The 21918-nt window shown below is 45.2% G+C and overlaps 2 protein-coding genes across 4 annotated transcripts; one reads left to right on the top strand and one right to left on the bottom strand.

The window, feature by feature from the left end:
* Window positions 1–1617: 1617 nt before the first annotated feature.
* On the bottom strand, window positions 1618–9191 carry NECAP1 (NECAP endocytosis associated 1). 2 transcript variants are annotated; one of them, XM_071762281.1, is made up of 8 exons: window positions 8979–9191; window positions 7593–7693; window positions 7341–7445; window positions 6860–6941; window positions 6346–6454; window positions 6079–6265; window positions 4047–4146; window positions 1618–3926 (listed from the first exon to the last, which is right to left on the bottom strand). In XM_071762281.1, the coding sequence occupies exons 1-8, from the start codon at window positions 9074–9076 to the stop codon at window positions 3878–3880; spliced, it is 831 nt and encodes a 276-aa protein (XP_071618382.1). In that variant the 5' UTR covers window positions 9077–9191; the 3' UTR covers window positions 1618–3877. The 2 variants fall into 2 exon arrangements, with proteins under 2 accessions (XP_071618382.1, XP_071618393.1); XM_071762292.1 differs by having other exon boundaries at window positions 7593–7709; window positions 8979–9162.
* Window positions 9192–16267: 7076 nt separating this feature from the next.
* C3AR1 (complement C3a receptor 1) lies at window positions 16268–19311 on the top strand. 2 transcript variants are annotated; one of them, XM_071762267.1, is made up of 2 exons: window positions 16268–16897; window positions 17898–19311. In XM_071762267.1, exons 1-2 carry the CDS (start codon window positions 16810–16812, stop codon window positions 18908–18910), a joined length of 1101 nt encoding a protein of 366 aa, XP_071618368.1. In that variant the 5' UTR covers window positions 16268–16809; the 3' UTR covers window positions 18911–19311. The 2 variants fall into 2 exon arrangements, with proteins under 2 accessions (XP_071618368.1, XP_071618360.1); XM_071762259.1 differs by having other exon boundaries at window positions 17785–19311.
* Window positions 19312–21918: the final 2607 nt, after the last annotated feature.

Below are 21918 nucleotides of genomic sequence, written 5' to 3'. Positions count from 1 at the left end.
CTGGAAGCCTGTGTGCTGGTTTCTGCTATATTAGAAGAAATCACTGGCAACAAGAAATGCAGAAAGAAATGGCAGGATTCAGCCAGTCCAGTCACAGGCCAAGTCATTTCACCACTAACTTCCTGTCACAGCCAACTTCTCCCACTGGGGACAGATTGTTCCTGATGGTCACCAAGAAGAAGAGGGAGAGTATTTACACAGGACACATCAACCTGTTGTGTTCTGGCAGACCTCACTGTGAGGAAGGCCATGTGGACCAGGAAGATCTCCAAAGAGGACTAAGCTCCCCATCATGAACTGTCTCCTAGTCCTCTACAGTGCACAAACAGGACAATAACCCAGCACCTCCCTTAGATACTCTTCACCTGAAGAAATACCCTCTGGGCTATTCAATCCTTTTTGCTGCAAGTATCTATAGAAAGTCAGAAAAACTGCATCATAGCTCATGGACAAGATCCTTCAACTTCTTCACTGGACAGGACCCATGTAAAACATCCACCCTATTCACCAAAATAATAGTTTTGCTCCTAGATCTGAAGAAATGTAGAGATTTACATATTTTTTGGCCACCAGAGGTGCTAGACTACTTGACAATGAGATCAGTGTTTAGTAGTGTCATTCAAGCAGCTGACTTTAAAGGTTAAGACTTCTCATCTTTATCCAGGCTTCCTTTGTACTTTCAACACAACCATATGTAGAGCTTTGCTGCCTGGCAGAGGAACTCCAAGCAAGTGTGGCTGTGCAAGAAGAGAAGCTGTGAGGAACCTACAGAGAAGAAAACCAGGGGCCTGGGTATTTTCTCCATCTTCTGGGGGACTGATGCCTGGCTCAGGTCCAGCTTAAGTAATATAGGTGTTTAGCTTTGAGAAACTTCAGCAAGGCTGTGAGTTTCTCTCAGCTGTATCCTCACCCTTGATCCCTGCCTGAGTGAGCGCAGCCATACCTATGCCTGGCCATGTACCTTGCTGATGTAAATTATCATCCTGACCTATTCTGATCTTCCTGCCCAGGTACTGTGGGACTGCTCCTTTATCAGCGAGGCATCCTTTATCCCTGCCTGCCTTACTGTGACTCAGATTCCAGCTTACTCTCCCTTTCCCATCCACCTGTCCCTGCTGCTCCATGACAAGGGGCACACACACCAAAGGCACCTTGCTCATCTCTGCAGTCAGCAGAGAGACTGCTTCCCGTTTACAAGCATGGCAAGAAGAATTTCTGAAAACATCTGCAGGGTGTAGAAGCCTCTGATGTCTGAAATGTCAAATGGCAGAGCAACTAAGTTTTCTCACTTGCTGTTTTCATCCACATGCTTATCAAGCATCGCACACACCTACAGTCAGGACTGTTTGCACTTTGCTTTGGTTGTTGTTTGTTTTTTGGGTTTTTTTGCCCCATTTAGAACAACCATAGGTTATTTTTGTGTCCTTTCATGCTCCTCCTTCTTCATGCAGAACATGAGCCCATTCACTCCTAATTCTTTTCTTGTCCAGTCCACAGGCTATAATGCACTTGCAGGAGGGTGAATAGGCTACTAGGATGTTCCTAGAAACATAAAGACCTTCAGTCTGCAGGGCTTCCAAAGCAACAACATTTTGACAACTTAAAAGACTCATTACATTCTTTTCCCCAATATTATTTGTTTAATTATCATTTGCACCAGTACATCTTATGCTTTATATACATATATTTTTAATTTTTGTTTCTTCAGCTTTTCAAATACATAATATATTATCTCCAGAATACTAAGACAATACAGAAGAGGCTCCTAGCTAGTTGTTAGTTGGTGCCATGAACTTCCTTGGTTTGGGAAAGTGATACATACTTGAAATGACAGGACCTCACAACGACTTGAGCAAAGGAAGAAAATGAAAACAAAAAGCAAACTGGCAGAGTCCATGACTTTGCTAACATCTTATAGCCACTCACAAAATCAGAGGCAGGAAGTTTACGTTCAGTGAGACTGCAGAAGTGACTATCTATGCAGGGGAGGGGCAGCAGGGGAAACACCAAGAGAGCCAGGAAATCAGGATTAAATGATTACTTAAAATACAGCCAACAGCAGTCTGGTCCTCACTTCCACAAGTAGAACTGCAGCATCTTTAGAGCTGTTTTCAAGAATTTTGCTTCCCAGAGGGATGGTCTAAGTGAAATTTTTTCTCCAGAGTGCCCTCAGTGTAGTAAGAAGACAAAAGGGACCTCTGACAAGTACAAGGTGCTAACTACTCTCCTATAGAAGTCTCACCAGGAAATCTTTTCACAAAGGGAAAAATATACTTGTACAGGTGTGCTAGCAGAGCATATCCCAGTTACAAAAGTGTTGCTGTTGGTTGAGTATTTAAAACAAGAAGCAGCCTTCCAGTAAAGTATCAAAACCCTGGTGTTCTAGTTACTGAGTACAGCTCAGTAACTACTAAGACCACCTTCCCAGCTAGCATTCTGGTTTATCAGCTAGCAGAGGGTAGCACTGTGAGCTTTCCAACCTGTCTGCAGGCTCTGCCCAGAGTCATCAGCAGACTTACACCTCAGATCACATCCATAGCTGCTGAAGAAAGAATAGTGTCTAGATCAAAGAGCCTTAGGAAACTCTCCCAAAGAAAACAGCAGAGTTATGGCCTTCTACCTCTCTCTAACCCCCCAAAACCACATGAGAAACAGAGGCAGTTTGAGGCACGTTTAAAATAAAAAATATTTCCAAGTTACAATAACCAGCTCAGCCCACATTGTAGAAAGTTAGCCTCAGAAGGAAAGCCATAAGGAACACAGGTGGGAGAATTTCACTGACACAGTTCTCAAGATTGGGCCTACTATACATTTCTTGCCCAAATAAGTGCAAGCTGTAGAGGGGAAGGAGATTGACCCTCCACCAGAGAATAATCCATTGTCCCCGTAGTTTTTACTGTGGCATGGATATGCAATACTTATAACACAGTGCCAAGTTACAACACAAGGCCAGGGCTCAGGATAGTGATGCAGGAACATGAAATGCTGAGTGGTGGGATCACCTGGTTGTCATCTAGTGCAAGTAACTACCAAATTATAAAAACAACCTTTTTTTTTTTTTTTTTTTTCTTTTTTTCCTTAAAGCTATTTCCAGTTAAAACAGCTCAATGACAATGAGGCCTCTGCATGGGGCAGGAGGGAGAAGGGAATGAAACTGAGAAATTCCTTCAGTGAACCTGCAAGCCAAACAAGGAGCTTTAAGATGGGGTGCCCATGCAGAGCTACAGCACAATGGCCTGAGGTCTACTCAAGGACTTGCATGACTCCTCCCACAGGAGTACAAGAACATCCAGCACTATCAAAAATTGCATCAGAGAGGAGCAGTGCATATATGGGGAGGTTTACTCCTCACCACAGACGTAATTAATCAGAGGGTTTTGTATTGAACTATCTCCTTAAAGCTTCCATCTACAAGCTGCAGCCAAATCAGCTGCCCTCAGCACTGCAGGCCAAGCTGAGGCTGAGTCATTACTGAAAGCAGCCACAAAAAGCAGCAGTCTGACCAGAGAAAATCTGAAGGACAAGGGACCCAGAAGCACCTCTTGTACCCACCTTCTTCAGGATTCTTGCTTTCCCTGTATGGAAAGATGGGGAAAAGTGCTAGAATGTACCATGTAATGGCCAAGTGGGGAGAAGAGATGAAGATACCTCTCTCCTCCTTGCCCACCTTGTGAGGAGTCAGTATGCTCTCTTTATGTTCAGTAGTTTCACTGTGGGATCAAAAATTTGACTGAAATGAAGATCTGGTTTAAAAAGGAATGATTATCCCGATTTGCTTTGATTGAAGACTAGAAGAGTTTTGTGCCCCCTCTGATCCCATTTGGTGCCTCTAGAGCCTCTTGGTCACCAGTTTGTCCGATTCCACTGCTTTGAGCACTCAGAACTGGACCCAGTTGGACTGTTGAGGAGTCTGATTGGGAACAGCACTGAAACAAAGAAAGGACAATCAAAGGAGCAGATCTATCAAGCCTTCTTACCTTATGGCTCTTTCAGTGCCCACCAGGACACTACACTTCTTGTATGCAATTCCCTTCACCACAGTTTACCTGGATGCAGTGCTGAAGTCTCCCCAGAGGTCTGTGGTAGCTGATGCTGATGCCGGTGCCTTGGATGCAGAAGCAGGAGCATCTAAGTCTAACAGAATGTCTAAGGCAGAAAAAAAACCAAAATAAAACACAACCAAGCTAATCAAGCAGAAAACCCCTTGGGCATTTTAACTGCCACACAAACTGCTGGAGGAAGGTGCAAAGAATCTTTGAAGGGACTCCAGTTCTCCTTTCAGAAGAAGCAAGATTTTCTTAAGGAAGATTTTGTTATAACAGCAGCTCCTTTTGCTTAATGTGCACTGAGCCTCCAGCTCCTACTACAGGGATAAATAACTTTCAAGAACTATTCAGTCTCTGCCTAGCATACCAACTAACAGATCTGTGACATATTTCCTCTTTCTGTAGAATTAAGGCTCAGATGTAGCTCAAGCTCAGCAATCATAATTGCCAAGCAGGCATCACCTTAACAGTACAAATCACACACTAGACACCAGCCCTATTCAGAAGCTTGTGATTTCTCCTCGTTCTGATCTGTGTACAGCACTGCTACAGTCCCTGCCTTCACAAAAGTATAAAAAACTGTCACAAAAGACACCTCTGCATGGTCACATTGAAAGTGTGTACAGGTGTGTAGCATCCAGAAGGCTGCAGCGATCCCTTTGTTATAGAATTACAGAAAGGTTTGGGTTCGAAATGACATTCAAAGATCACCTAGTGCAAGCCTCCTGCCATGGGCAGGGGAATCTTTTACTTTGATCAGTTGCTCAAAGTTCTGTCTAATCCAGCCTTGAACACTTCCAGTGATGGGGCACCCACAACTCCTCTGAGAAACCTGTTCAAGTGTTTCATTGCCCCTACTGTAAATAATTTCTGTTATACCAACATAAATCTACCATCTTTCAGCTTAAAATCATTGCCCCTTGTCCTGTTCACCACCTTTCAGTTTTAATATATAGAGGGGGCTACAGTTTTAAAGGCTACAATAATTTCTCCCCAGAGCCTTCTCTTCTCCAAGCTGAACAAACCCAACTGTCTCAGCCTGTCTTCATAGGAGAGGTGTTCCAGAACTCTGATCACTTTTATGACCCTCCTCTGAACCTGCTATAACAGGTCCATGCGTGTCTTGTGATGAGAATGCCTAAACTGGACATAATATCCCAGGGGGGGTCTCACCAGAGCAGTGTAGAGGGAGAGCTTTACCTCCCTCAATCTACTGGTCATGCTTCTCTTGGTGTAGCCCAGGATATGCCTGGCTTTCTGGGTTGCAAGTGCATACTGCTGGCTCATATCCAATTTTTAATCCACCAGTATCCCTAAGTCCTTGACTGCAGGGCTGCTCTCAATCCATTCATCCCCCAGTCTGTAATGGTTATTGCCCCAGTTCAGATGCAGGACCTTGAACTTGGCCTTGTTGAACATGCCACCTGCATATATGCATGTATGAAGTTCAACAAAAATATTCTGTATGCTTTATTATTTTTAAGTACAATATTATATAAAATCATATGCATATTTTTTAAATAACCCACTGTACTCTCAATCCTGTTATACTTTGCATCTCTTTCACACCTGACTTTTTCACTGCCTGACTTTTCTCCATCTTCAACAACAACCACAAGACTATCTGATTTTTTCTGCTGCAAGCAATTATCTGTGTAGTACTTTTCTACACTGACCCTACACAACTCTGTCAGTGCCCCCAGAGCACATGCAGTCTCAGAAAAATCTGACTGTTTAAATTTCACACCCACCTGCTCTCAGATCATTTTGACCAAGTTGCTTTGTCCCTCCTTTTTCAAAGGACAGGTGCTACAAGGCTGTCCTCCTTGTAAGAACAAGCAGCTATGATTAAGCAAGCACCAAGATCCTCAGGCCAATGAGAGCTAAGCCCTTGGGACACATCATGCCTTAGAGGGCACTGTTAGCACTAGATGGAACACTGGTTCCCTGAAGCAGCCTTCAGTCCTCTCTACGCACCTGCTAGTGTCTTGTTTTTTTTTTTTTTTTTTTTTTTCTGTAAGCTAATATTTACCTGCACTGCTCACATTACTGGATTTCAGCACGGGTGGTGGTGTGACATGGTTGGCAATGGGTGTGGAAGAAGGGGGAAGTACAGGAGGGACAGCAATTTTGCCTCCTGGTGGGGGTGGCAGCAGGCTTAGGCCTCCTGATCCAGACGCACGAGGCTTGGCTGCTCCTCCTTTCTTTGTCGTCATATTCTGCAGAACAAGAAAGGACAAGTGAGAAATGTGTCTCCATTGGCATATTCAGAAGATGTAGAGTAAACTGGGCTGCTTACCCCAATGTTAAGTTTGATGGTCTGCCCTTCCTTAAACCCCAAGTCTAATTTGGGACGCGTGTCGGCTTCCTGGGACTCCTTGGAGATCTCGGTCTCCTGCTTCACCCACCTAAAAAGAAGAGAGGAAAACCTAAGATCCTGTGGTAAAGTGGATCAGAGGTTCAGAAAAATGCATGGTTCCTCCCCCAGCCCTGCCAAAGAACTAACTTGCCTTGACAAACCAGTTACCTCGCTATTCCCAGTGTAGTACAGTAAAAAGCTGGGACCACCACAAACCCAAGAGGCTAAACACTACAGCTGCAGCATCACCAGACCTAAGCTTAAGACACATAGATCTGATCCTGTAGGAGTCTCAGCTTGCGTAACAGTTGGCAACACACTCAAATGTCCCTGATGTAGCCAAGGTAGGCTTCCAAAATGATCCCAAGGAAGCCTGCCCCAAATGAACATGCACCACCACCCGCCATGTTCTATGGGCCAGAGGAAAACAGCATTCCAGGAAAACACAACTCACTTGAAGTGATCCTGCAAAGAGACGTTGAAGTCAAAGGCATCACCACGATCCGTGAAGCCAATGCCTATAAAAGCACTTCGTCCTAGCAAGGAGACAGGAGGTGTCACTGGAGTTGCCCTGCAACTGGGCCTTTGTGTTCATTCACTCCAAAATCCTTCTGCTTCTCCTAAACCACCCTGTGCTACCTCCCTCTGGCACACCTGCAGCTGGGCACCAGCAGCTCACAGGAGTTCATTCATGTTCCTAGCTTTCAGGATGAATCCTTTCTGCCCACGTGGCACCCTCAGAAAACAAATGTTCCTTCCCAGACCCTAGAAATGGGAAGATTCTCAATGTAGGGAGCCCTCCTTGCCTTCCTACCCTTATAGGCACACTACCCGACCTTTCCAGCATTTCCAACACCATTTCAACCCACCTCCATCAGGCTAAGTCTCCTCTACCCCTAGCATTGAGCTGGCACATATCTAACCCCTTAACTCACCAGTCCCATCCTGAATTCGGATGACAAAATAGCGGCTAGAATCTGCAACAGTCTCTACTGCAATGCCAGGGTATTGATCTATTGGAGCCTGGGCAAAGAGTTCTCCTGCAGAGAAAGAATTGGTTATTAAGAACAGCCTTTTGCTGAAGCGTGGCCTGGGCTGCTGTGCACAGCTCTGAGCAGCATCAGAAGCACAGACTCATAAGCAGCAATCATAGTCACTGTCTTACCAAGCCATAGCCTTTCCCTCACCTGAAACCTTGTCCTCCAGTTTGATGTATGCAGTTTTGCCTTTGGAGGTGACACGAAGCCGCCCTGTCCAGTCTGGATGGTCCAGTTTCCAGTCAGATGCCCTGAAAAGAAAAGCAACTGTTTGCTGATCAGACATCAACCTCTCTACTTCTACCCACATCTCAGCAAAAGTGTCTGCTCTCAAACCTTCAGCACCTGCAGCTGCTTTATTCCACTTCTCTTCCCAAACAATATATGCCAGTCAACCCACATGGCTCTGACTGGCCTCCCTTTCCTCAAGGTAAAGGGCTATAGCTACAGTCCAGAGAACATCAAGTCTGTCTTTAACTTTGTAAGCTTGCAGAAGAGGGGAGGCTGAAACCCAGAAACTCACTTGTAACAGCAAACCCAAAAGCAACTAACAAGTGACTTCTGAGCATCAGGAAGACCCCAAAAATTAGTTACTAGCTACTGAAAAGCCACTCCAATATTCTACTGTGTTAATGTAAAATAATACCAAGTACCTCTGAACCTACAGTCAGCTAGCTTACACTGGGTGAAACATCATACACACAGCCATCTTGACTAGCCCATCAAACTCTTTGCTACTGACTGTTGTGAAGGGAAAGAAAAAAACAAAGAAGAAAAAAAACAAAAAAACAACCCCAACCTACACAATTCTACAGCTGGAAACAAACGCCACAAAATCCACAAGGGCAAGTGTGCCAAGGCCAGCAAGTACAACTGACACCCATCAGTGCCTCAGAGCACAAACCCGTTTCTCTCAGAAGCAAACACCACTGTTTTCGGCTAGAGAGAGGAAAGGCATTTCTAACTCCTGGTGCTGCAACGTTTTCTGAAGAATCACACTGAACTCCTTCCGACTGCCTCCCCGCTGCCGCAAAAGCCGCCAGGCCGAGCCCGGCGTGCCAGCACAGCACATCGGATTCCCACCTCCGGGAACAGGGCTGACTGGGAGCGGAGATCCGCTCTGCCTGGAAGCACAAGTTGCCTGCCCTGGTGCCCTCCCCTGCTGCACAGCATGAACGCAGCAGACACTGCTCCTGCACGGCCCTGAGCAAAGGCGAAAAGGCACAGGACACCTGCCAGAGGCGTCTCCGGCCGCTCCGTTCCCCCGGAGTTGCTGCCGGTGCGGTCCCAGCATCCCAGGGCACAGGCCTGGTCTGCCTGCAGCCGCAGGACACGGTCTCCCAGGGCTCCGCTGGAGGCGAGGACGCCTCTTCCCGGACCCAACCGCTGGATGCGCAGCCCTGTAGCCCCGCTGCCCCGTAGCCCTTCCGCCCTGCAGCCCCGTAGTCCCGCAGCCCCGGCGCCCCGCAGGTAGGGCGGCCAGCGGCAGGGCCGCGCCATGGCAGCGTCGATCCCGGGCTCCGCACGGTCCCTCACCTGTACCCGCGGTTGGAGGTGCGCGGCGGGATGCGGTAGACGTTGACATCGGGCTTCACGCAAAGGACGGACTCGTACTCCAGCTCAGCCGCCGCCATCTCGGCCGCGAATCCCGACGACCCAGCGTGGAGTGACGGGCGGGAGCCTAATAACCGGGGACGCTCCCGACCGCCATCTTTGGTGAGGGCACATACCGCCTAAGGGCGCTGCGGAGGCCTGGCGGGAAGCGAGCCGCGTCCAAGGCTCGGAGGGAGGCATCTTGGATCCTGGCAGCGGGGGCGGGAAGGTGGCCATCTTGGAGCCCGTCCTGACACAGCAGCGAGGGCTGCCGCCATCTTGGACCCTGGCAGTTCCCTTCCCCCCACCAGGGCCCGGAGAGTCCATGTTTGGTTCGGGCTGAGGAAGTGGAGCCGGGAGCCATCCTGGCCCCGGGGTGCGGGCAGAGAAGGGCGGGGTTAAGCGCCCCTGGGCAGGCTGGATTCCCGCCCTGGGTACTGGGCCTCCAGAGGTGCCGAACTCCCACCGGGGAGGGCGCCCGTCGCCGTCACCATCACCATCGCCATCGCCAGATGGTCCTTAGGACGGGCGAGAGGTGGCACGGGGAGAGCTGGGAGGAGCCTGAAGATGGGGTCGGGTTCTCTCTCGCTACTCGAATATCTGGGGGCCATGTGGATAGATGACTGCGTGCCCTCGGCAGTTTGCCCGGGCATCTTTTTCTTGCCTGGTCAGAGCTTGGATTTTAAGTGAAAATTGATGGTTTGTGTGGGCTGTGGTGCTGGGATCAGGAGGCCTTTAGTAAAACAGGAAACCAAAGAGGAAACACGGCACAAAACCCTACACAAAACCATTACAGGTTTTGCGGCTAGAAGTGGTGAAAATATCTGCCATGTGACGATTAATTTCAGGAGTCTGACTTCCCAGAAGTAAAGCCAAAATGAATGCATAGGTACTAGTTTATTTATCAAATATGATAAGGTGAACACTAGTAGCATTTAAGAGTCAGTGAATTCCCAGTGAAAACTGGTGTTGAAGTGTACTGCTATGCAGAATTAGCCTGTGACTAAGTCTCTTTAGAGTAGCACCATAAAAACAGGAAAAAAAGTTCTAAGAAAAATGGCACAGATATATATCCACAGAACCAGGGGTGAGCATAGCATGAGCTAGTGGTGCTAGAAAGTATCCATGGAAGCCTGAGTGAGCCCAGTTTACTGCCGAATGTAAAGCAAAAGTGAACAAAACAGTTCGAGGAATTTTTTTCCCAGTATTGAATAATGGTTAATGCAGTCAGAGCTGAACCTGGAGTTTCATTCCTTTTTGTTTCCAGAGGAACCTGTAATGGGATGGTAATGAACCTCAATCAGCAGTCAAACAAACTGTCCTCTATCACTTAAATCATCCATGGAGCCCAGTGTTCTACCTGAGAGTGCCCAATGCAGAAATACTTTGGAGCAAAGGAGACTGTTGCTGATTCGATAAATCTGGTAGGTGAAGCTAGTTTGAAGCCAAGGACAGGAATAGTCTTGGGTCATTAAGACTAACAAAGTAGGATACTTGTAGTTTAATTAGCGTATCTAAATGCAACCAGCCTGGTTTTCTTCAGAAATTATGTCAACAGCTGTGTGTGTACTCAGTAAAGATGTGAGCTAAGTACCTGAAGAAATACAGAATGACACAGATGAGCAGCTTCCTTTCCCCTTTTGCCCCCTCAGGGTGCAGAGGCCTGCTCTGTGTTGTGTGGGTGCCTTTCCCTCCTGTACCCTGGGGCAAACAGATACCTGCCCGGGAAGGCAGATTTGAACCCTTTCATGCAGCCTGCGCAAGAACTACAGAAGAACATAGTGCCAATATTTAATGTAGATATGTGCCACAATGTAAAAGAAGACTCTGCCTTCCTGCTTTTGCAGTATGCCAGTGTTACTTGCTTGCCAGACTGCAAGAGTTAAGGCAAAGAGGTTGATGAGAGGTAAACCTTGGAGAACCGAGCTGCCTAAAGAAAGCCTGTAACACAGTACAGAATTACATTTTCCCAGTATACTAGCCTAGCAAACTGTAGTGTAAGGGCTTTGTGGGCCAGAGGTTTGGTGTGCCTTTATTAATTAGAAGTGTTTTATAGACTTTCCTTCTGTGGATTCATCTAACTGCTTTTTTGAAATGCAGTTTTGTTTATACTTTGGGTTACCCAGAATCCCTGGAGCCATTAATCTAATTGTGCAATATGAAAAAGTGTGATTTTTTTTAATTACAAACTTTTACCTGATCATTTATTTTGATAGCATCTAGTTCTTGTGCTATTAGAATTCATGTGTCACTTTTGTCACATGTCTCTCACACTACCTCCTTCCCAAAGTGAGGCATTCTTGTCTATTTAGCTTGTCCAACAAAAGAAGCCATTCTGAGCTATGGCTTTCCAGCTGTCGCTTTCTGTCTAATTTTTAATTCTATAATTAAGATCAAGGGCCACCACAGCATTCAGTATTCAGAGGCCATGGAACACTTCCCCTTATATTTACCTTTTGAATAGCATTGCATGTTGATTCATGTGGTGGGTTGTCCCTGTGTGAACACCAGATGCCCACCAAAGCTGCTCTATCACTTGCCTCAGCTGGGTAAGGGGAGAGAAAACACAATAAAAGGCTTATGGGTTGAGGTAAGGACAGGGAGAGATCACTCACCCATTTACTGTCATGGTCAAAACAGACTTGACTTGGGGAAAAATTAAATTTATTACCAATCAAATCAGAATAGAATAATGAGAACTTAAACCCAGCCTCAAGAACACCTTTTCCCCACCTCTCCCTTCTTTCTGAGCTCACTTTCACTCCTGTTTCCTCTACCTTCTCCCCCACAGCAGTGCAGGAGGACAAGGAATGGTGTGTATGGTCAGTTCATCACACGACTCCTTCGCTTCTTCTTCCTCAGGAGGAGGACTCTTCACATTCTGCTCCTGCTTCAGTGTGAGGTCCCTCCCGTGGCAGACAGTCCTCCACAAGCTTCAACCTGAGTCCTTTCCATGGGCTGCAGTTCTTCATGAACTGCTTCCAGCATGGATCACTTCCATGTCATGCAGTTCTTCTGGATCAGGATACTCCAGTGTGGGTCCCCCACGGGGTCACAAGTCCTGCCAGCAAACCTGCTCCAGCATGGGCTTCTATCCATGGGTCATGGGTCCTGCCAGGAGCCTGCTCCAGCATGAGCTCTCTGGGGTCACAGCCTCCTCCAGGCCTCCATCTGCTCCCATGTGGGGTCTTCTACAGGTGGATATCTGCTTTACTGTAGATAAAGCAGATCCGTGTGGCTGCAGGAAGGCAGCCTGTGTCACCATGGACTGAAGACAGGCTGCAGGGGAATCTCTGCTCTGATATTTGGAGCACCTTCTTCATTGACCTTTGTGTCTGCTGGGTTGTTTCTCATATTCTCACACCTCGTTCCAGCTGCAGGTTGTTGTGCAACAACTTTTTCCCCTTAAAAATCTTATTACAGAGCCCCTACCACCATTGCTGATGGGCTCAGCCTTGGCCAGCAGCAGGTTTGTCTGTCTTGTAGCTGGCTGGCATTGGCTCTAAGACATGGGGGAAGCTTCTGACATATTCTCACAGTAGCCACTCCTATAGAACCCCTTGCTACCCAAACCTTGCTTTACAAACCCAATAAAACATGATTTTTCACAGAACTTCCTGCACTGACTGCTGAGTTTTTTCTTTGAATGGTAATAATTTATCTTTGGTACATCACTCTGTATGTAAAGTTATGGTTGTTTTTCCAAATTCAGTATTTCACCTTCATTAAATTTCAGCTGCCACTTTATTGTGCTGTCCTTCATTGTCCTATAATTCTCCTACAGTCCTTCTAGAAGGATAGCATCTAAGAGGAAACAGTGCCAAAGGACAGCTTTTATGAGGCATGTTGGGAAAGATGCACAAGCAGCACCAGGACACCATGAATACACCTCCCATTCAATTCCATTGAGACTTAAAGAGCAGAGAACACAATATTTTTTTGTCTTTTTCAAACAAGCATCCAGGGACCAAGAAAATACAAAGCACTGCTAATAATGGCTAATGTTTTGGGTTGTTTTTTTTTTTTTTAAAGATTAAGCAGAGAGTTTTAAATATTGAAAGAGAATATATCTAAAATTGGGCTGTGAAAGCAAAGGGGAATACATATTCTCCCCATGCAGAAATTGTCAATGATGAAAAACAAGGAATAGCAGAAATCTTGGATGGAACTCCACACTAATAAAAAAACATAAAGAATAATAATTTGGGGTTTTGCTTTGCTTTTTGTTTGCTTATTTCAGAAAAAAAAATAGGGCATTGTTCAGGAAAGTACTTAATGAATGAATTAGCATTTTTTTTTCTGCAGAGGAGGTACAGGGAAAACCAGTCTTAATAAATTACTCTTTAGATAACTAAAAGGTTAATCTCAAGATGAGCATTTTTGCAAAACAACCCATATGCTATTTCAAATAGTGCTTCCTTCATTGAAAATGCCCTGGCAAAACATCTGACCCGAACACTCTTCCAAGTACTAAGAACCAGCTATTGTGAAGATGTTTTTTTGAATTATGTATGATCTATGTATGTACCAGTATTGCTGAGCTTTGTTCCCTCCTTGGTGTCCAGAACTTGTGCTTATTCAGCAACTGAGCTTATTCAGCAATGTACATAAATGCCTTGGGGTCACTCAGGGGATTTTCTGGGGAGCATCCGAGGGATACCAGTGCAGGACAGCCCTGCAGATACTTAATGTTACTGGAGAGTCCATATGAAACTAAATGCACAGTTGTGATGATGAAAACAAGTGCATAGCAAAGACTGGCCCACCACTCCGATGTACTGTGCTTTTTATAGAAACAGTTGTGCTAGTTTAGGCTAACCTTTACAGGGAGAATTTTGGACAGCATTTTTAGGTAAGTGGGCTTGGCATGTACACATGGAACATTTCAAGGTCTGTGAAAGATGATAGCTATCTAGTTGCTCCACCTGCAGAGAAACAAACGAGAGATCTGAGAGGGGTTGCAAGGGTTTATAGAATGCAGAAGTAGCACAAATATGAAATATAAGTAGAATCCTTAGTTCTTTCCAATGTGTTTTGGACACAACCTGCATACCCTTGCAGGAGGGATGCTTTTGTAAATGTACTAATCATATTTTTAGAGTTATATATGGCTGTAACTATTTTGTAACTAATAGACTGGTGCAGTTTTGCAGTAACCAATCTGAAACAGCAGTATAGGTGGTAATTTGCATTAAGGTTTTAGCTGATTTGTGTTGGCGAGTTGAGTCAATACATCAAGATAAATTTCAAGATTAACACCCCCATAGTCAAGCCCATGGAATTTAGAGTAGAGAAGTGGACAATGAGATGGACTGAATAGTGGCTGCTGGGCTCAGAGTGTGGTGATCAGAACTCAGTCCAGCTGGAGACCAGGCACTGGTGGTCTCTGGCAGCAGCTGACACTGGTTCCAGTACTGTTTAACTCTTCATTAATGACCTGGATAATGAAGTAATGTGCACCCTCAAGAAGCTTGCAGATGATACAAACCCCAGAGGAGTGGCTGGTGCACCAGGTGTCTCTGCTGCCACTCAGAGGAATCTGAATGTGCAGCCAAGAACCTCATGAAGTTGAAGAAATGCAGTGTCATGCAGCTGGAGAAGAACAACTCCATACATTAATATGTGCTGGGAGCTGACCACCTGAAAAAGCAGCTTTGCAGAGAATGATGACATTGTGGTCCTGGACAGAAAACTGAAGATAAACCATCAATGCAACTTTATGGCAAAGAGTGCCAGTAGCTGCCACAGCTAGGTTAGGAGGAGTGTTGAGAGCAGGTCAAAGAAGGTGATCCTTCCCCTCTACTCAGCACTGGTGAGGCCACATCTACAGTGCTGGCTCCAGTTCTGAAACTCCAGTTCCTGTTCTCCAGTACTAGAAAGACATGGGCATAGTGAAGTGAAATTTGTGGAGAGCCACAAATGTAATTAAAGGGACTGATGCACCTGTCATGCAAAGGGAGGCTGAGAGAGCTGACACTGTTCAGCCTGGAGATGAGAAGGCTCAGGTGGATCTAATCATCTATCTGATGGGAGTGTTTAAGGGAGATGAAGCCAGATTCTTGTCAGTAGTGCTTGGTGACAGGACAAGATGCAGTAGGCACAAGCTGAAATACAGGAAGTTTCATCTGAACAGAGAAAAACAGATTTTACTGTGAGGGTGGTTGAACACTGAAACAGGTTGCCTGGACAATTTGTGTCGTCTCCTGGAGAGATACTCAAAACTGACTGGATGATCATCTGTCTCTAGCTGACCCTGCTTTGAGTAGAGTTATTCACAGTTATTCAGTGATGCTGTGAATTAGAGCCTTTCTAAGCAGACTCAGTCAGTAAATCATGAGGAGGAGGGAGAGATCCAGAAGAAAAGAATGCAGTTTGGTGATTTGGGGTTACCATTAACACTACAAGTCAAAAGTCTAGTCTGATCTAAGTAAGCATTTTATGAAAGTAACAAAAAGTATTTTTTTCCTCCCTGTACCATTTCCTTTGAATGTCTGCATCATTAAGCCCTTTATGCTGAGGTGCAAAACACTTCACTAGTCAAACTGCTGGAAGCTTATACACAGAGGTACCACATCATCTCATCCCTGTCTAAGGGTTAATGAGCTGGAATAGATCTAAAGTGCTTTCTGTGACAAGGTTGGCTGCAGGGGAGAGGTTTTAACTGGGAGGATCAGAACTCTGACCAATAGGTCGAGAAGAATCTTCTTGTAAGGGGAGTTTGACTAGAGCTCATATGGTGGTGAAAATGCTGCACTTCCCTTGGCCCACAGGAGTACCCTCCTATGGACATTACCAGTCCCCCTGGAAAGATGGCAGCTGTGAGGAAGATGCAGCTGGGGGAATTTTACAGACAGCCTCTCCATTTTTAGGGGCACAGCCAGCTCTGGCCTGCCTTCCTCTTTGTGGTTTTATGGCTTTTGTACTGGAGTCAGCATAGATGGTATTCACAGAGACGTGCTCAGAAGCAAAACCCTGCACCATCCTGTTTTATTTTCCAGACCAAAAACTGAAGCTGATTCTTGTATGTCTGGGATTTATCATTTCTGCTAACAGTCTCGATTTCCCAAATTGGGATAGCTCAGGGGGAACCCTCTTATTGCAGATTTAAAATGCCTTGCCCTAGATGTCTTCTGTTCATAGTCTTGCCACATTTTGTGTTACCAGCATTCCAGTAAACCACTTCTTTTAATCAGTCAAGTTCCTTCTTTCAAAAAAAAAAAAAAAAGAAAAAAATTCAAAATCCAACAACTGGGTATTAAATAGTCTGAAAAGTCAAAAATAAGATTATATTCCCTTTGACATGACCACTTATGGTTTGCTGAGTACCATGTTCTGTATCAGGTGAACCAAGCTGTCTCAAGCAGGAACAGAAACTGATCTGGATTGATAAGAATCCTAGAATTGTGATTAGCTAGGAAAACGTGCTGGTCTGACAAAACATGGAAGTGGATACACTACAACAGAGCAGACACCTGGTGGTGGCATGGCAGAGTGGGGAAATCACGCACAGGTCAGCATATGCTAATATGCAAGACATCTGATTGTGTTTTCTTATGGAAAAGATAGTGAAGTGGATGCCTGTCCTTGCTTTCTATTATTCTTTGACTCAGGGCACTGTATTATTTTGATACCTTTTGTGTGATAGTTTGTTTCTTTTATAAACAGATCTTGCTTATCTCAAACTTCAGACGTGAGTCATTGTAAGCCTTTCCCTCAGGGTGAAAGAAGATACTTAGCACACACACGCACACAGAGGAAAAAAGCAGTTCCTAAAATGTCACGTGAGTTTCATTTTTCAGTCACTCCAGAAACAGGACTGTGGTTCTTACACCCTGGAACACTGAAATACCTACTTCACACTGGTAGGTATAATAATAACTTGCAATTTCTTATTTTTCACCTCTGAAAACCTCCCTCTCCCCTCCAGTTCCCTCTTCCATCTTCATAGCCACATAGCAGCTCTTTCAGCATTCTTGATAACATAGCATGGCCAGTATCTTCTTATTGATTCATCCCTCAGTTTGCTTTGCAATATGATTTTTATTACTGTCTTTACAACATCCTTTGATTCCCTGTCCTCTTTATACCATCTTCTGTAGCTGTAAGGGGGGTCACCAGGATTCAGGCTGTCTAGCACTGTTTTCCAGTTGTGCCTGTAAAAGTCTTGTCTGCATATATCAGCAAGACCCAAGGAAATGGAAAAAAAATTGTTAGACTTTTCTTAGTGCCCAGCTGCCTTTCAATGGCTTCTCTCATAGCTTTTCTTGTAGGTCACCCTCACCTAAAACCCTCTTGGCAATTGTTACAAAAATTGATAAATTACAGTGTTTGTTGCAACCGCTTATTTCATTTTCTTTGTGATGAAGCAGTTCTAACACTCATGCATCACTCCACATTTAGACTATATGTTATGCAAGAAAGAGATTAATGATTTGTATATTTTTTTTCCATAACAGTCCCTGACTGGCACATAAGTACAGGAATAATAGAGGTTAAAACAGAATCAGGCTGGGCTGTCTTATTCACATCTCCTCTGTTGCTTCTGCAGGCTGTATTCTGCTCTTTCCTATGGAGTTTCCATGCATTCTGGTAATGCTTTTAGGGACTTTTCAACAACACGACTGTCTTCATTGATTGAACAAACAATCCATGTTTGTTAACATGGATTTTATAAACAATTCTATTAATGCCTAAAGGATGATCAGGCTTTTTCTCAGAACTGCCTACTAATTTGCCTTCTGTTTTGTAGCTGCAGAATGCCTCCCCTCCAGGGTAACAGCAGTTCACATGAGCAGGCTGCTGTATATTACGCATCAGAATCCATTGTCTCCATTGCTATCTTCATCATCATTTTCATCATAGGCATCCCAGGCAATGGTTTGGTGATCTGGGTAGCTGGTCTGAAAATGAAAAGATCTGTGAACATTATATGGTTCCTAAACCTTGCTGTGGCTGATTTCATGTGCTGCTTGTCCTTGCCATTTTCCATTGTTCACCTGGCCCTCCATGAGCACTGGCTGTATGGTTGGTTCCTCTGCAAAGTCATTCCATCAGTCATAATCTTGACCATGTTTGCCAGCATCTTCCTGCTCACGGCCATCAGCACTGACCGCTGCCTCCTTGTGATGAAACCTGTCTGGTGTCAAAACCATCGAACAGTGAAAATTGCGTCACTAATATGCAGTGGCATTTGGATCCTAGCCTTCATTTTTTGCTGCCCTGTCTTCTACTACCGTGAAACTAGCACCCATGGTGGCAAAACTGAGTGTGAGTACTACTTTGGAGACGAGGAAGAGTTGGATTATATGGATGATTCTGGAAATGAGTTATTGGAAAAATATTCAGCTTTAGCCTACAATAGTAATGACTCCTGGGGAAATTTCTATGAAGGTGATTATTCTGCATCCCTTGCCTTCGTGATAATAAAGATCACTAGAGCTGTCTTTGGCTTTGTACTCCCCTTTGGCATAATGGCAGCTTGCTATGCCCTTATTGCTTTCAGAACACGTGCAAATCTATTTCACAAGTCACACAACAGGATGCTGCGAAAAATTGTGCTCGTGATAGCTGCATTCTTCATCTGCTGGGCTCCATACCATGTAGTTGGAATTCTGTCTCTTGTACCTACTCTTGGAACAGGACTAAGAGAGTCATTAGTCCTCTGGGATCACCTCTCTAGAGCGCTTGCGAATGCCAACAGCTGCATCAACCCCCTGCTTTATGTTTTTGTGGGACGAGACTTCAGGGCGAAGGCACGGCAATCAGTGCAAGGAATCTTGGAAGGTGCCTTTACTGAGGAGCCAACACCTGCAGTCTTTTATTCCCTTGGAAGAAACAAGACTTCAACTGAGAAGAATGTTAGCAGCACTATGTAATGCAGGACTTGGGATCACTGTAGAAAGAGTGAGCTATGGCCTTGGATATAAATCGCTCTCTGCTTAACAGGTTTTTTTAGCTCTAACATATTTGATTAATCTGCAGATCTACACACAAGGCATGAGATGTTTCAGGTCAGAACAGCTAACTCCCTTTATATCCTGCTCTAGAGAGATGGGAAGTTGGAACTACCAAGAGGTAATAATAATCTGAGGGAAGACTCTGGTGGAGCAGGAGACAGAGTACTTTAGCCTTTAAAGAAGAAAGCAAGCTTGCAGAATGGCCTGGTTGGATCATGTAATTTAACCCCCGAATTACTAGATGCTGCTGCTGTTAGAGTTATTTGCATATGTCTCTGTGTTCTACACCTCCTGTCTCTGATAAATTGCAGATGAAACTTCGATGTCTCTCATTGGTATTTGTCACCCCATCTTTTCTCTCCTTTGAGTATACTTGGGATCTGAGGGTTTTTTCCTGAAGCACTACCCTAGAGGGGTATGCACTACCTAGAGGGCAGTGCTACATTTTCTTACAGCAGTATGCTTTTTAGAGAAACAGTTGTGCTAGTTGGAAAAGTTGGCAGGCAACTTACAAGGACTACAAAGACATAATGAAGCTATGTGGGGAGACAATTAGAAGGCCCAAAGCCCATCTAGAACTCAACTTGGCCACTGCAGTCAATAATAGCAAAAAATATTTCTATGAATATATTTACAACAAAAAGAGGACTAGGGAGAGTCTTCATCATTTACTGGATGCATGGGGAAACATAGTGACCAAAGATAAGGAAAAGACTGAAGTACTTAATGCCTTCTTTGTCTCAGTCTTTAAACAGTAGGGCTGATTGTTCCCTGGGTACCCCCTGAACTGGAAGATGGGGAACAGGAAAAGACCTCCATAATCCAAGAGAAAATGGTTAGTGACCTGCTGCATCACTTTGGAACACACAAGTCTATGGAACTGGGTGCTGAGGAGCTTGGCAGAGGAGCTTGCCAAGTCACTGTCATTTATCAGTAGTCCTGGCTAACCGGGGGCTTCCAGTGGACTGGAGGTTGATAGATGTGACATCCATCTTCAGGAAAGGCCCAGAGGAGGATCTGAGGAACTACAGAGCTGTTGGTCTGATGTTGGTGCCAGGGAAAGTTATCTCAAGTGCCATTATGCACCATTTACAGGACAAGCAGACAACCAGGTCCAGTCAGTGTGCTTTCACGAAAGGAAGGTCCTGCTTGATGAACCAGATCCCTGATCTCCTTCTACAAGGTGACTCACGTATTGGATGAGGGAATGGCCATTGATGTAGTGCACATGGACTTAGTAAAGTCTTTGATACTGTTCCCTAAAAACATCTGCATGAACAAATGGCTTCCCCGAGGCTTGGATGGGCATATGCACTGCTGGGTTACACACTGGCTGGATGCTGGGCCCAAAGGTGTTCCCTGGGACTCAGTACCAGGGCCACTCCTGTTTAAGGGCATCTTTAGTAAGTTTGCAGACAACACCAAGTTGGGTTGGAGTGTTGATCTGTTTGAGGGTAGGAAGGCTCTGCAGAGCACTCTGGATCAATGGGCTGAGGCCAGCTGTATGAGCTTCAGCAAGAACAGTGTCTAGTTCTGCAGTTGTGCCATTACAACCCCAGGCAATGCTACAGGCTTGAGGAAGAGTGGCTGGCAAGCTGCCCAGTGAAAAAGGACCTGGAAGTGCTGGTTTGAGCCAACATTGTGGCCAGGGAGGAACTTCACCAGATGAGGCTCAAGTACTGAGTTTTGGGCACCTCAATACAGAAAAGATGTCAAGGTGATGGAACAAGTCCAGAGAGCAACAACAACACTGATAAAGGGTCTGGAAAACAAACCTCATGAGGAGCAGCTGAGGGAACTGCGGCTGTTTAGTCTGAAGAGGAGAAGGAGGCTGAGGGGACACCTTATCACTCTCCACAGCTACATGAAAGGAGGTTGTAGCAAGGGGTCATTGTTCTCTGCTCACTAGTAACCAGTGATAGGATGAGAAAAATGCCATCTGCACCAGGGAGAGGCTTAGTTTGGATGTTAGGAAAAACTTCTTTACAGAAAGGGTTATTAAGCACTGCAACAGGCTGCCTAGGGAAGAGATTGAATCAGCATTCCTGAACTGTGTTTAAAAATTACACAGATAGTGTGCTTAGGGGTGTGGTTTAGCAGTGGGCTGGTAAAGCTAGGTTAGTAGAGTTCAGCTAAGGGTTGGATTGGATGAATTACTTACCTTTTCCAACCTGAAAAATTCTGATTCTATGATTTGCCCCAACAAATAACACCCCCGTACAGTAGTAACTGGTCCAATGCACATACTGTAGCTATATTGTTAAGGTGCTCTCACCATCTCCCCAGCACTCCACCACCAGAGTCCCAGATCTTCCTTTTAAGAAGACATGGCCCATGATCAGAATCTGAGCAACTCCAGGCACAGATGAACCGGATTAGGTGGCGGCTGGACCGTGAGCCATTTGGTAAAGCCTTGAAATTGAGAGGTGATAACCCCCAGTCTGATCCCAAGGTAGGGAACCAGTCTGTTTCAGCACAGCCATGTCCTTCTTTCTACAAGATGGACATCTTCCTGGTGGAGGAAGATAAAAATTGCACCTAGTCAGTCTATTTGGGGGTGGTTCCCAAGCTTCAATGTTCCCTGTTCCCAAAAATCAGATGTATGTTTACTATGTACTCTAAGAAAGTGGTTTAAAAATCTGGTTTTTGTGTTAATCCTTCCTTAAATAAGTAAGGTCAAAGGCATGACAGCCACTAAGCACAGGTATAGTTTTCACTTTGCCTTTCTGTCAAGAGTGAGTTGGAAGACTCATGGATCTCAGTGCCTTGAGAACAGGCAGCTGTGAGAACTTTTGTCTCTTGACACCTTCAGCTGTAAACAATATATAGGTATGGACTATTACTTAAGCAGTGTTCACACCCGAATTCTGTTCCAAAGGTAAGCAGGTGGGAATCAAGCCCACCTGACAGGCGCCGCTGGAAAAAGA

This window comes from Heliangelus exortis, chromosome 1 (assembly GCF_036169615.1).
Source record: "Heliangelus exortis chromosome 1, bHelExo1.hap1, whole genome shotgun sequence".
Lineage (NCBI taxonomy): Eukaryota > Metazoa > Chordata > Aves > Apodiformes > Trochilidae > Heliangelus > Heliangelus exortis.
Note: the sequence above shows the minus strand (reverse complement) of the source record. Positions and strands in the feature narration are given on the sequence as shown.